The following is a 15,913-nucleotide window of genomic DNA, read 5'->3' as shown; positions in this document are numbered from 1 at the left end:
GCTAGACAGTACATTCAGTGCTTCACAATATAAATCTTCATTAGTATGTCATTTTATTATTTATTTCCAAACCTGAACTAAATTAAGAATAAAGCACATACCGTAAGTCTTCTGTACAACAGTACAGTACAGAAAGGAAAATAATCTAGACGTGTATATTGATGACCTAAAATTATCAGGAAAAGTAACAGCTTTTTTTTTTTTTTTTTTTGTGGCTGCAACAAACAAATACACCACACACATACATCTTCACTGGGTTTGTTGGATTCCTCTAATAAACCAGTGCAGCTTAAAAGTGCTTGCTGCTTGCTTCGATAACAGTCTGGGACAGTCAGCTTTTCTGTGTTGCTCATTTTTAAAAACAGACCTGCAAAGCTATATGAGCATTAAAATTCTTTTATGTGGTCCTACAGGAAAACTGAGGCTGCTCATCCTGGAGAAGAGAAGGCTGCGTGGAGACCTCATAGCAGCCTTCCACTATCTGAAGGGGGCCTACAAGGATGCGAGAAAGGGACTCTTCATCAGGGACTGTAGTGATAGGACAAGGGTAATGGGTTCAAACTTAAACAGGGAGATTTAGGTTGGATATAAGGAAGAAATTCTTTACTGTGAGAGTGGTGAGGCACTGGCACAGGTTGCCCAGGAAAGCTCTGCACGCTCCATCCCTGGCAGTCCTCAAGGCCAGGTTGGATGAGGCTTTGAACAACCTGGTCTAGTAGAAGGTGTCCCTGCCCATGGCAGGAGGGTTGGAACTGGATGATCTTAAGGTCCTTTCCAACCATAACCATTCTGTGATTCCATTCTGTAATTTCATGATTCTATATCCTTTCAAGAAAAGATAACCAAATGCAACACTAAGAACTAGTACACCATAATTCTACAGCATCAAGTGTTCATCTGTGTCTTGGCCTAAGGAAGTTATTCCTTCTGGAACAACTTTTAAATTAGAATTTAAAAAATCTTAAGTCAATAAAGCTGAAAGGGTAGTTTAAAATGATCTCAATAGGAGAAACAGGTAATTAGATTTTAGACTGATTATGTGTGCTGAAAAAGAGGGAAAGAATATAAACATCTCAAGATTAATGGGCAGTTTGTAGTAAGTATTGCTTGTAGGGAGACTATAAGCTTATTTTCCTACCCCAAACCTCTCCATTAATTTGATTGTTAAAGATCACAGCAAAATTAGATTTATTTTGAGAAGGATAATATACGTAAACTCAGTTAATTTTTGGAAGAAAGATCATCAGGTGACTGTAATTTATTAGGAGCTAGAAAAGGCATAACACACTATGCAGCAGGTTTTTTTAAATGAACCCTGCATCACATTTTCCAGTCGTTAGTCACTAGAACAAACACACTAACACTGACAGGAAGATGCAATACCATAGATAAATTCTTTGAAAGGACATTAGGAAAACCAGAATAAGGTATTGCAATATCTTCTAAAACAATAGTAAGATTATCAGGTAACAAGTAAAATTTCTACAGCAGTTAGTATTCTGTTGATAGTGGCGAATTACCAAATTTAGAACAAAACCAAATTGCTTTAGCACGTATGTTACTGCCTAGAAAAGTGGAAAACAAGTTATCTCACCTTGTAAGAAAAGATACCACATGGAGAACTAAGACTTAATATGGCTAATTTAAGGGCACAAACCCTTTTATTTAAAAGCTAAAGAAAAAAACTTCCTACATTCTCTATTTGCATGAAAGAGGCATCAAACCATACATATTTATAAGCAGTTTTTCATCTTTACAGAGAACAACTCTTGTACACCAAAACCCACAATGTTCTTACACAACTAAATAACTGCAGATCTGCATCATAATTGAGGTTGACTAGTTTTACTTATGACTTCAGTGCCCACATCTGTAGTAGCTCAGGAGGGAAGCAGTTCTCCCACTAGCTGAGAGTAATCAACTTCCCATTGCAATGGAAAGGATCAATACTTTTCATCCCTGAACATCTTTATTTGTGTAGAGGAATGCCTGTGATAGACACTCTGCAGATGAGATGATGGGCTACAATTTTTGCATTTCCTACAGCTGAGACAGCATGAAGCCAGAAAACATCCCAGAAATATTTCTGCTTAACACCTGCTCATTATTTACACTCATATCTCACCAATAAACAAATGTTCTAAAGTTTTCAAACAATCTCATTACACAAAATGTTCTTATTTTTCTTGTTCTGAAAATAATGATGAGTCTGAAGCTGCTTCTTAATTCTGTCAACTTTAACTACTGTTCGTACTGACACATTTTTGTGAGTCACTTGGGAGCCAGCTAAGGACAGTGTAAATGGACTTCCCACATTGAACAATCACTACTTGATTATCCAATTTTATGAAGATAAGAGAAAGTATTTTTTAACTTTTTTTTTTCTTCTACTGACAATTTTGATTTAGCAGGCCATGCTACCACAACATACCTAGAGTAAGAGCTAGCTGGGGTCATCTAGCTGCTACTTTGCCAAAATCATTGGTAAAACACAGAATCACAGAACAGTTGAGGTTGGAAGGGGCCTCTGGAGGTCATCTGGAGCCACCTAGAGCTTTTGCTACAAACAGCTTTTGATTATCTCAAAAATCAAGGAGTGTAACATATACCAAACTTTTAAAAAAAGGTACTAACACAGAAAAATTAAAACTGTGCCTTCCTGAACCAAGAAAATGTGCTGCTTGGAACACAGATGTTCTCCCCACAGCTAATTTTTCTTAAAGGGACTATCATGACAGAGAGACTTTGGTTTGCTATCAGAGCAATGACGAGCACAGCCCACGATAGCAGATGATACTTTGAGAGGGCTCCTGTTACAAGTTGCTCTTTTTGGCTACGCGACTTAAAGCCAGTCCAACCCCAGCAGAACAGAGGTGGGAGTTTTCACAGATCTTGAGTTGACACTATGCCATTGAACATATGTAGTGTTAGGTCAGCAGAGCTCCTATACTGTTTCCCAAACCAAACCCAACCCCAAAAAACCACCAATAAAAGCACCAAACAAAACCCCCCACATTAACAAAAAAAAAAAAATCAACAACCAAAATCAAACATTTAATGGTAACTAGCTCTTTTGGCAAAAGGGCTGAGGTATTCTTCTATAAAAGACACCAACATCAATTACATTGTATAACAAACTCTATTACACCACTTCAGTGTTTTTCCCCCTTGTTTACCTCACAAGCTATTGAAAGTAAACATTTCTGGAATATCGTCACAATTTTAGCACTTAAATACCATTTTTAAGAAAAGAGGTTTCGAAAAATTGCCATTAGATTAATAAATCAGAATACTTCGGAATTTCAGCCTTGCTTTGTCTATTATTTATTCACTAGTTTTATTTATTATGTAACACTACATTTTAGTAAAGATCTTCATTAGATTAATTTTAAAGCTCTTACAGTTTTTTCCATTCCAGAATTTTTTTTTCTGGACACATCTAAATTATAGCCACCGACAAGGGTATTTTATAGCTAAGGATATATCTTCCTGCTCCAGAACAGACACTCTTCAGTTGCAACACCCATTCTGCATAAGCATTATTATATGTACATGCATATTTCCTGTTTTGTAGCCACTTGTATGAAATGATAGTTGATATGGGAAAATGCAAGAACCCATGATGTTATCATCATCAGCCATTTTCTGAGGGATTCACTACCCCACTAGAAACTCAGAGCCTCAGGATATGCAGCTGACAAGCGCATGCTCATTTCCAGACAGGCTAGTTGAAGCGAAACTAGAGAGTCTGCAACCTAAATTCCAAGAACTAATGAGCTACCATCTGTCAGACACACTTCTGAAAGGGCAGAGAATGTCCACCTTCATGTGACACTGAATTGCTCCACATTTTTCATGAAGAAAGTACTGAATTATTCCTTTCTCTTACAAGGTAATCAACTAAAATGTATTCTTGGAATGTTCAACTCAGGATCTGTAATTCAGCTATAGGAGCACTATTCAAACTATGATATTTAAAAATACCTTCCCGTTGGCATGCTTAATGGTACTGATGGGAGCTAGCTACAAAATCTGCAGAGAAACCCAGGACTATCACAAGTGAAGGGCACATTGTACCATGCTGTCCTGGGTTCAGCAGTAGTAGCCATTTTTCTCCTTCTTAGTAGCTGGTGCAGTGCTGTGGTTTTGACTTTCAGCCTGGAAGCAGCACTGATAACACTGATGGTTTTAGTTGCTGATCAATAATGTTTACTCTGACCAAGGACTTTCTGAGTCTCATGCTCTGCCAGGGAGGAGGGGAAGCCAGGAGGAAGCAGAGACAGGACACCTGACCCAAAATAACCAAAGAGGTATTCCATACCGCAGCACACCATGCCCACTATATAAACTGGGGGCAGTTACTCGGAAGGGCTAGATCACTGCTCGGTCAGGCTGGGTATCGGTTGGCGGGTGGTGAGCGGTTGTATTCTCTTCCCTTGTTGTTTCCCTTACCATTATTATTATTGTTGGCAGTAGCAGTGATTTGTGTTATACCTTAGTTACTGGACTGTCCTTATCTCAACCCGTGGGAGTTACATTTTTTCGATTCTCCTCCCCATCCCTCCGGGAGCGGGGTGGGGGAGGAAAAGGGGGGAGTGAGAGAGAGGCTGTGTGGTTCTGAGTTACCGGCTGGGCTTAAACGGCGACTCTATTTTCCAGGAAACCACATCTATGCCATAAGCTATTGATAGCACTTCTCCCCACAAAATATCTAGAAGTCAGAATTCGACTGTTTTGGGGTTTTCTGTAAACTTGCTCTTACTTTGTTCTGCAGCCTGGAATTATTTCTATAGAACTGCATAGGACTGTCATAATTTTCTACTTCAATCTATCTATAAAGCCTTGTATCTGTAAGCAGTACTTTATAGGGCCTATAGAAGTTTGTCTTGACTAGACAAAAAAGGCTTATTTTTTTTCCCTAGCAATGCATCAACTAGCATGCTGTAACTAATACATTCTACAGCCCCATCATCACACCAAACATTGTGCTTACACAATATTCTCCTGAGCAATCTGAATTTATGTTGAAGTATTGTTCTGCCTGGACACAGCTCACTGGAGAACATTTTTTCAAAGAGACACACAGAAATACAGAAATACTAAGCTACAGAAATACTAAACTATTCTGCAAAATAATTGGGATTTGAAAAATAATAGTGTGTTTAATCTGAAGGAGTGGGTGGCTGCTACATGCAGAGAAGACAGCAGGGAAGTTAACAGAAAGCTGAAAGCAGCAGGTCACAAAAGCAGCATTTCACAAAGCAGTGATGGAAATCTAGGTGAGGTACTATAAAAGAAAACAGCAACAGAAAAGTGATGAGGTAGATCTATCCAAGTATTAGGGATACATGACATCTGAAGACAAAAAGGCGCAGGAGAGAGCAAAGTGTTACAGAGGATGTGCTGTTAAAAGGCAAAATACCAAAGATGCACATTTTTATTAGCATTATTTTAAAAACAGAGATTATGAAAAAAGACAGAGTGGTGAAGATAGGAAGTTGAAGACAGACATTAGGAATGAAGCTGAAAAAAGATGCAGTTCAATTGAAACTGAACCTTCTATTCAGTCTTTTTTCAATTTCTTGATTTATAAGTTCATGTTATAAAAAGCAGGCAAATAATTTTATATTATTTCAGCTTTTGAATTGTTTTCAATTGGTTTGTTGTCTTGAAGCCTGTTATTTAGCTTGCATATAAGAAAATAATTTTCTAATCCAAATGCTTATGGGTGAAAAAGAAATACATGTGATTAGCAGGAGCACCAAAGGAAAAAACCAAAAAGCCTTTTCTGTGTAAAATATTTATTGTCTAATGAGTGATATATTCAGACAAACACCTTTGAACTTCTTCCCTCACTGAGTATCTCGTGCTTCAGGGAAACTCTCTAGAAATGACAGCAAAATATTGCTCTCTTCTTGAGCATGGTTTAGCATCAGTACTCTCTGACTACTTCTTCTATTAAGCAGTGTGATTACATTAGATTCTTGTACCCCCTCCTGAATCTGTCAGCCTACTGCCTTTGCCTATAAAACAGATACATTCCTGTGGTCTGTGCGCCACCTACCATGATAGGGTCTTTGTTCAAACAGTAAAAACAAATTAAATTTCAGAAACATTAGTTTTATAACATATGAAATCAGCTTATAAACACAAAATATGAAAATATAACACATTATTACCTATGCAGCTGTAGATACTCTCTGGGCCTGTTTAAAAGGTGAAGGAATCTGTCAACAACCTTGTTTTTTCCAACACCCTGTAAAAAATAAAGACATAAAATAGATTAACACATTTAAGAATTACAAACAAGGAAAAGATAACTTTCCAAAACTGTTAAAATACCCTCCATATTCCTTTACAGGCAAATACAATTTCAATCCATACCAAAGAATTCTGATCTGAAGGGGGCGCCTATAGGGATGCTGGAGAGGGACTCTTCTTTAGCTGGCGAATGAAGTTGCTAAGCCACTGGCCATCATATTTGAAAAATAATGGCAGTCAGGTGAAGTTCCCAATGACTGGAAAAAGGGAAATATAACCCCCATTTTCAAAAAGGGGAAAATGGATGACCCTGGGAACTACAGAGCAGTCAGTCTCACCTCTGTGCCTGGCAAAATCTTGGAGCAGATTCTCCTGGAAGGCATGCTAAAGCACATGAAAATCAACAAGGTGCTTGGTGACAGCCAGCATGGCTTCACTAAGGGGAAATCCTGCCTGACAAATTTGGTGGCCTTCTGTGATGGGGCTATGGAACTGATGGACAGGGGTAGAGCAGTTGATGTCATCTACCTGGACTTGTACAAAGTTCGACACTGTCCCACACGACATCCTTGTCTCTAAATTGGAGAGACATCAATTTGATGGATGGACCACTCGGTGGATAAAGAACTGACTGGATGGCCGCATGCAAAGAGTTGTGGTCAATGGCTCAGTGTCCGGCTGAAGACCAGTAACGAGTGGTGTCCCTCAGGGATCGGTGTTGGGACCGGTCTTGTTCAACATCTTTGTCGCTGACATGGACAGTGGGATTGAGTGCGCCCTCAGCAAGTTTGCTGATGACACCAAGCTGTGTGGTTCGGTTGATACGCTGGAGGGAAGGAATGCCATCCAGAGGGACCTTGACACACTTGTGAGGTGGGCTGATGCCAACCTCATGAAGTTTAACCATGCCAAGTGCAAGGTCCTACACCTGGGTCGGAGCAATCCCAGGCACAGCTACAGGTTGGGCAGAGAAGAGATTCAGAGCAGCCCTGTGGAGAAGGACTTGGGGGTGCTGGTCGATGAGAAAATGAACATGAGCCGGCTGCAGTGTGCGCTTGCAGCCCAGAAAGCCAACCGTATCCTGGGCTGCATCAAAAGGAGTGTGACCAGCAGGTCAAAGGAGGTGATCCTGCCCCTCTACTCTGCTCTTGTGAGACCTCACCTGGAGTACTGTGTGCAGTTCTGGTGTCCTCAAGATAAAAAGGACATGGAGCTGTTGGAACAAGTCCAGAGGAGGGCCACCAGGATGATCAGGGGACTGGAGCACCTCCGGTATGAAGACAGGCTGAGGAAGTTGGAGCTGTTCAGCCTGGAGAAGAGAAGGCTGCGTGGAGACCTCATAGCAGCCTTCCAGTACCTGAAGGGGGCCTATAGGGATGCTGGGGAGGGACTCTTCATTAGGGACTGTAGTGACAGGACAAGGGGTAACGGGTTAAAACTTAAACAGGGGAAGTTTAGGTTGGATATAAGAAGGAAATTCTTTCCTGTTAGGGTGGTGAGGCACTGGAATAGGTTGCCCAGGGAGGCTGTGAATGCTCCATCTCTGGCAGTGTTCAAGGCCAGGCTGGACGAGGCCTTGGGTGATATGATTTAGCGTTAGGTGTCCCTGCCCACGGCATGGGGGTTGGAACTAGATGATCTTAAGGTCCTTTCCAACCCTAACGATTCTATGATTCTATGATTAGAGACTGTAGTGATAGGACAAGGGGTAACAGGTTAAAACTTAAACAGGGGAAGTTTAGATTGGATATAAGAAGGAAATTCTTTCCTGTTAGGGTGGTGAGGCACTGGGATGGGTTGCCCAGGGAGGTTGTGAATGCTCCATTCCTGGCAGTGTTCAAGACCAGGTTGAACGAGGCCTTGGGTGATATGATTTAGCGTAAGGTGTCCCGGCCCACGGCAGGGGGGTTGGAACTAGATGATCTTAAGGTCCTTTCCAACCCTAACGATTCTATGATTCTATATGTATTTTATTTTACATACGTGTGCACGTATATATATCTATTTCCAAAATACTTATCCATCTTACTAGGAATAACCAGAAGCAGGATTGCATCCCTAGAGTTATGTCACAAGTGCCAATGCACCCTTTTCACTAACACCATTTTTTTCCAGCCCTTTCATACTAGGAAGCTGGCTTTACACTTCATAGGAATAGGCAATTCTTGGTGGTCATAAGAAATGTCCTGTAACTGCCACGTGGAATTAAGAGCATTGCCTTGGTAATATTTGCAGCTATCAAAGAAGGCTCAGATGGAGTCAGAGTTGGGTTGGAGAGCAAAATGATCTACAACTCTTCTATCACAGGATGTCTGCATTAGCAAGCTGTGCAGAATGAAGACAGTGGATTTACGGAGTGATTCAGGTGCTGCTAACACCCTGGTGTGTGTGTGTCCTGCACAAGCAGTTCAGTAGATGGTTCTTCAGCCTAGGCCCACCCGGTCCCATGGAAGGAATTATCAGAGGGCATGAATTAGATGTGCTGCTGGAGAATATCCTCCACTTTAGTCTCATCCTAAGAGAATCCAGGTCATACATCCCTTGACATATATCAAAATGCAGTACAGAGATTCCCTTCAAAAGTACATTCCTGTTCAGGAAAGCCCCATCCAGCCTGGCCTTGAACACTGTCAGGTACGGGGTATCTACAGCTTCTCTAGGCACCCTGTGCCAGTGTCTCACCACCCTCACAATAAAGAATTTTTCCTAATGTCTAATCTAAACCTCCCCTCTGTCAGCTTAAAGCCATTCCCCCTTGTCCTGTTACTAGAGGACAAGGCAGGCTAATGTAAGCGAAGACCAAGATGACAAGTCAGATGCACAAATTCTTATCCATCCTGCAAGGACAAGGCTGCAGACTTGGAAGCTCCAAATGACAGTGAGATATTGCCAAAGGTTGCAAAGGAGAAAGAAAAAGAACTTGTAGAAAGAAAAGTTTAATTGTAACCCAGCCAAAAGCTGTTTGACAAGACACTTTCCCTCTGCTGAGATTCTAACTCTGCATGAATGCATCTAGTAGTCCACACCAGTGTAAAGAAGATAAATATAACCCACAGAAAGATTAAAGGGATTAGATTAAACCAATTTGAGACTCGCTAATCTGTTTCACTTGGCATTGAATCAGAATGGAAGCATTCAGAGCTGCAAGTTATGACATTTATGACTGTAAGTTCTAGCTGAAAGACGGTAACTGCCAGCTGCAGAACTGCAAACTGTTTAAACTGCTCAGAACGGGACCACAGTCTCTCATCTGCCTACATTTATGAGAATGAAGAATCATGCAGATATGTGTAGTAGTTGAAATCATGGAAGGAGAGTTCTCACCACAAAAGCAGAGGGTAAAATACCGCAGAGCTGCAAAAAATAGAGCTACCTATATTCTACCGAAAACTAGACTCCAACACAAGAAAGCCAACTCAAGTTAATGCTCTGCTGCACTCTTCCTCGTGAACCTTCTTTCATCTGATTCTTCAGAAGAATCTACAACTTTACACACAGGTGTAGTATGAAGCTGCAACACAATATCTGTCACCAGTTATTTCTGAAAACTGACACTGGAAAAACAGTTCTCCACTGCTTTGAAATAGAGGATGAAATTGTGCTAAAAGACTCTTCCAGGAGCTTAAAGAACATACCCATTTGGAGGGAAATAAGCAACTTCAGGAACTGCATCAGAAGCATCAGAAGAAACCAGAAATGGGGTAAGAATATTCTAGTAGTGCACACGGACTGTTTTATTCCCGCATGTTTCCTAGGACCTGCAGTCATGGGGAAATAAATAGGACTATTCCTAATGTCAAGCATGAAATACCCATGCTGAAAGCATCTTCCTTTACTTCTCTCAAGAGAGCTAAAGATGACTGGGCAGATGACTCCACAGAGTTTCTGTACCAATCCCTAGCAGATTGCATATCCTTTTTGCTTCACTGTGGGACTCCTGCCAGTTGTGTCAAGTACAAAGATGAAGAAACAGATCAATAAATTGAATTAATGTAAAACATACTTAATATCAAAGAAAATACTGCGATTAGAAAAATAATAATAAAAAGATTATTATTAAAAATAATAAAAAGGCTTTTGTGTGCATTAAAAGAAAGTGCATGTGTTTTTTATGATAGATTCTTAAAATGATACCTGGAAAGAATATTCTCCCAACTACAAAGTAACGCTGCTAGATTCTTTTTCTCTCTGCACAGTTCCAATAGAAAGAGGACCAAATAGCTGGTTTTGTGTATTTCTATCCATGCTGTTATCATCAACTATTAAGAGGTTGCAACCCACTTCTGAGAGAACCCTCACAGGCCACAAGCATGGTGGAGGATGGGAAAGAGCAAGATTAACAACGTAACATAATGAAGTCAATGGGAGCTGTGCCATGACTACATCTCACTCTTTCTTCATTTGTTTTTGCCCATCTCACCAGACTACACACACACCTCCTTTGATTTCATTTAAGCATACCTTGACTTCAGAATGTGATACATATTTAAAAGGTGCATGCAGTATTCTAAAGCCAAAAGGCATTCCTACCAGATTTTAGCTATTATAAACACGTTAACATTGCCCAACTTCTAGACTGAACTGCTTCAGAGAGTACACTGTGTGCCTTCATAGAGGCTGTGGTGTACCACATTAAATCCTTGGCTGGCAAAGTAGCTGGAGCAAAGTTCAAGTCAAAGCTCTTTGATTCCATCCCTCCACATTCCTGCTTCATGACAAGTTACCACTTCTTTTTGTCTCAGTTACTTCACTGAGAGCCCTCAGTATAGTTGAAAGGAAGAAAGAGACCAAAGCTATTCAGGAGCATTCATTATCACCATTAAAAAACTGGAAAAAAGAGCTTGGATGAGTTCCTGCCATAAGTACTCTTCATTGATGTGAGGCCAAGAGAAGTATTTAGTATTTATTCCAAATTCACCTGACTTTCATGGGATAAAGAATATGCCTGGTGGTCTTCTTCAGACAAACAAGAAATGTAAAAAACACTAACCCATTTTGGAAATAAACCCCTCTGAAACGAGTTAGTGGCCCCTCAGCAACAAGAAACGACAAAAATGGCAAGAAAGTCACTCTTATAACTCTCATATAACCCCAGATCTTCTACGCACCCACACAGCAGTCAACTACTTAAGCAGAAAGAATCACAACTGCCTTTCATATGAACTTACTGAAGTCTGAATTGAACTTGGCCTGAATTCAGAATGTCATCTCATGTAATCTGCAACTATTGCAGCCTAAGGTAATATTCAGGGGACAAAACAGTTCACCTTTAACACTCACTGTATGTTATTTATATACACCCTATTGCTGCTACTTAATTTAACAGAAATATATGCTAATTAGGGAGAGAAAAACATCTGTGTTGGTGTTTCAGCTGAACTGAATAAAACATTTCAGAAAGCAAATATTAGACTTTTTTTTCTGTCAGACATATGGGACAACTGAAACAGAAAAATGGGAAGTAAATATCTGCACTAATGAATAACAAAAAGGAAATTATGCAATTAGAAGGCAAAATAATCCCTGACATCATAAACACTTGCTTCCAATGATAAAATTACTCAATCTTCTAGCAGCAACTGCAGTTTCAAATATAAACAAGGCTGTTACAAGTCCCAGGAGGCATTTTGCAATTCAGGATGCAGCTATTACAGTAGTGGGACAAATTTCTCCCCTGCACAGCCCAAGTAAGTCCAAACTTATAGTCCAACTTATAGTCCAAAAGAACTGGACCCAATTTTCTGAAATTAATAGTTTGCCTCTTAGAAAATAAAAAAAAAACATTATTGGGAAAAAAAAAATCCAAACCATGCTGCCTCATTTTTATTTTCTTTTAAATGATTTGCAGGTCATACCAAAGCAGTTCAAGAGGTTGCCATGCTGTGCCTCTCAGTACTGCCCTCCAGCTGAGGCCATGCAATCAAGCTTTTTTCCACTTCAGCACACAGCCATGTACATAGCAGAGCACCTGTTTCATTACAAAAGAATGAAACTTATTTTGAAACTAGTGAAAAAAGCACTTTTTCACCTTAGGAAATGTTTGGGGTTTTTTTTGTAATTAATTAAAAAAAACCGTATTATTAGGGAGTGAAAGACAATCTTGACTTCTCATTAAATTTCAATATACAAAAATCTCATGTCAGAGTTCTCTGTGACTTCAGAGAAAGAGTTATAGCGATAGCAACATTATCACAGAAACTTATGGCTGAACAATGAAAATTAAGAAAACGAAAATGCTTTTGCTAACGTATGGTTTCTAACACTGAGTCTGGCACTGAACCACTTTCCATGCCCACAGCTTGCCTATTTCTGGCAACAAAAAATTTGCAAGAATGCACTCATTTTGATTGAGGCTGCTATTTTTAACCCAGAGGATGTATTTTGACTTTAAAGAAACGTACTACTATCAGCAGAGCAACAAACAACATCTACATAGAAATCTCTCAAGCACTCCAGGTGTTACTAAGCTCATCACTCCCTGCTTGGAATAAATGTCAATAATGAAGTGCAATAATCACAGATGTTGCTAGCAGAAGACCACTGCAACAGACCCTTATCGTTGCCACCTTGATTCGATGCTAGTAACAAAGGAAAATACTTCCACAAAAGCAGTGGTGATTTAAGTCTTGCCCCTGATGCAGTCTATATATTTATCTGTCACAACAGTAAGTATTCTGTGGTTTAATATCTCATTATTTTGAGTTTATCATCTGGGGCATGCAAAAATTATGGTGATTTTAAAATAATAAAATTTCACAATAAGAACACATAAACCTAATTCCCTTATAGAAGTCATGAAAGGGAAGTTTTGGATTCATCTCTGATTACTGGTCTACAAACACTTGTAGAATTTACACCTTTTGCTGACTTCAAGCACAACCTTCAACTCAGATCCCTGTCAGGCAAAATATGATCTTCACATTTCCAGCAACTTAAGACAGTTGTGGTTCAATGGAGAAGAGCATTTGCAAATTATGTAATAGAAAGAATCCATGGGAAGAAATATCCAAAAGAAAAATCAATTCATTGATTCTTTCTTAATTCTGGTTCTTCAACATAATTCGTAAAGTCAAATATTGTAAATGCAATACCGTAAGCAGAGACATACATAGCATGCCTATACTCATATATGCACATATAGCAAGCAAAAGAGAAATATTTTTTAGAGTTTTTCACAACTGTTACACAGAATTCCTTAGGCAAAAAACATCACAGTATTAGGCCCAATTTAGCTCATTTAGAGCTCAGTTTCTTCATGCTCAGAATAATAATAAAAAAATTGGTTGAGGATAGTAAATTCTTGCCTTGCAGAGGAGGCTGTCCATTTTTACACAAGTTCAAGCAGGAAAACAAAGTCTTGTTTCTAGAAATGTTAAAACGCCAAGCATTTTCCATTTCAAGTTTTCTGGTGACTGCTATTAATACACTCACAGTATCTACTTAATTCAATTTCATAATGAGATAAGAAGATTACCTTAGAAGGAAAGGTCTATTCAAGCATGTCCTTTTAAATATTTTTAAGATGAACTCAATCATTTGTCCTACTAAGTTCTTCAAGAATAAAATAAATTCCTAGTGGAGCCCAAGAGGTTATTTAAGTTGATTTCTCAGTTAAAGGGAGGCAGTGGAAAGGATGAAATTACTTCTTCTATCAGGGAAATATATTAGCAAATGTGCCAAAATGCCATTACATTTTTAAGTTCTTTTGATGTATTTGTGACAGTCTGCTTGCCGTGGGCTGACACCAACATTTTTATTAAGTGCTGCCAGAGATTTTGGCATGGTCTTCTTTCTAATTATTTACAATAATCATAGAATCAGGGAACACCAGGTTAGAAGGGACCTCAAGGATCACCTGGTCCAATCTTTCTTTGCAAAAACAGTCTAGACAAGATGGCCAAGCAGCCTGTCCAGCCTGGTTGTATGTATTGAGACTTGAATCAGAATAAAAAAAATATGTATTATTTAAAAGACGTATTATGGAGTGGATAAGGGGTAGTGAAGAATTAATGAACGCTTTTTAACACACTCAGACTACAGTCTCATTCAGGAAGCAGTATCAGAGGCCATATTTAAGGTACTGGCATTTCCTTTAACTGGAAGCTATTCTGTAGCTGAAAATTCATACCTACCCACTGCCTTTCCTAAGGACCAAAAGAAACCTGTTTGCTCATATATTAAATGAAAGCACATTTTAGTTAACATCCAAAATAAATCAATGCACACTGTAAACCAATATTTAGATGAAGAGGTATTTCATGGAATACATTTATGATGCAAAATCCTTGCCCATATAAGCTCCACGGAACACACACGAATGAAGTGGGTTATAGCTTTCTTCTAAAGCTGAACACTTCTAAAGACGTCTGTAAGTATCTATTTGTCTTCAAATATTCCTCAGTTTCATTAAGGAAACCAATCCCAAACATCCATCAAGATAATTAAATTCTAATATAAGGAATTTCAAATACTAATTGTCAAAGTTGTTATTTTGAAAACAAGCTCGGTAAAAGACTCCCACCAGGTAGCTTTTAACTAAAATGATTACACAGCAGACTACACTTGCAGACTTTGAAATAAAGAGGAAGGTCTTCTGCTAACGGTAATTTTGCATGTATTCATATGTTATGAAAGAGGCAAAAGAGGAAAGAAAGCCACAGTCAACCAAGCAAAACCAAATTCAGACTCTAAAAGAAAGACTACAGAGCAAGCCTTGCACACTGAATCACAGCTGAACAGAGATACTCACTTATATCATCATAATTTTGATGGACCAAGTTACGTTCTATTTAAATATCTAGGAAATGACGCATGAATTCACAGGGATGTTAGTCACATGTTTTGAATAACCAGCTTCAGAGTATTTGAATTGTCAGTTCTTTACACCAAACTTCCATGATTCCCTCATTCACCAACAAGTACAACAGAAAGGAACTCAAAACAGGACTTTGTATCTCCACAGAACATTATCTACTTCTTCCAAATGTGAAACACAGGTACACGCTGTTATATGTATCCAGCAATCACATACAGACTGAACTGCTGAAGTAACTGAAAAGAAAAAAAAAAAAAATCCTATTTTTTTAATCACTTTATTTAAAAAAAAGATGAAACCTCTCACATCTTCAAAGGGAATATATCTGCACAAAAAGCGTGAAAGCATATTGATGTAATATGGTGGCTTTTCAAGCACTTGAACAGGATTCATCACATGCTGCAGAAATGTACAGTGATATATTTAAGGAATTAGCCAAACAATTGTTGGTGTGGTACTAAAAGATTGCAGAATGGCAAATACAGTGTTAAAAATAGTATTTCAAAAAGAAAAAGACAGGTGGCCTTTTCCTAGTCACGCATAAAATGAGTGGAACAAATAAGTAAAGAATAAACCTGGAAGTACTCAGAAGCATGCTAGCATCTAAAAACCAAAACCTATACATACTACTCATTTACCAAAGAGAAATCATAGTAAATCAATCTATTTTCCAACTGAATGATAAAACTGATCTCTAGAATCAAAGCAGTACATTGCAACACTTCAACACAGTTAAATCTTTTAACACTGCCTTCAATTAGAGTTTCATAAGCTTGGAGAAAATGTGGCACACATTAAATTATTAAAGATGAGCATACCACCGCTGGGGAAATACCT

General features: G+C 38.9%; 1 protein-coding gene across 1 annotated transcript in view; it reads right to left on the bottom strand.

The window, feature by feature from the left end:
- VWA8 (von Willebrand factor A domain containing 8) overlaps positions 1-15,913 on the bottom strand; it is a 179,089-nt gene that overhangs the window by 83,999 nt on the left and 79,177 nt on the right. Inside the window, exon 21 of the mRNA XM_062636836.1 lies at positions 6,180-6,256. Within this exon, the coding sequence (XP_062492820.1) occupies positions 6,180-6,256 (77 nt within the window). The remainder of the gene's footprint in view (positions 1-6,179; positions 6,257-15,913) is intronic.

The sequence above is a fragment of the Pezoporus occidentalis genome, unplaced genomic scaffold (assembly GCF_034315485.1).
Source record: "Pezoporus occidentalis ecotype Australia unplaced genomic scaffold, CSIRO_AGI_Poc_V1 ctg5, whole genome shotgun sequence".
Lineage (NCBI taxonomy): Eukaryota > Metazoa > Chordata > Aves > Psittaciformes > Psittacidae > Pezoporus > Pezoporus occidentalis.
The sequence above is the reverse complement of the archived record's forward strand: the minus strand, read 5'-3'. Positions and strand labels throughout refer to the sequence as shown.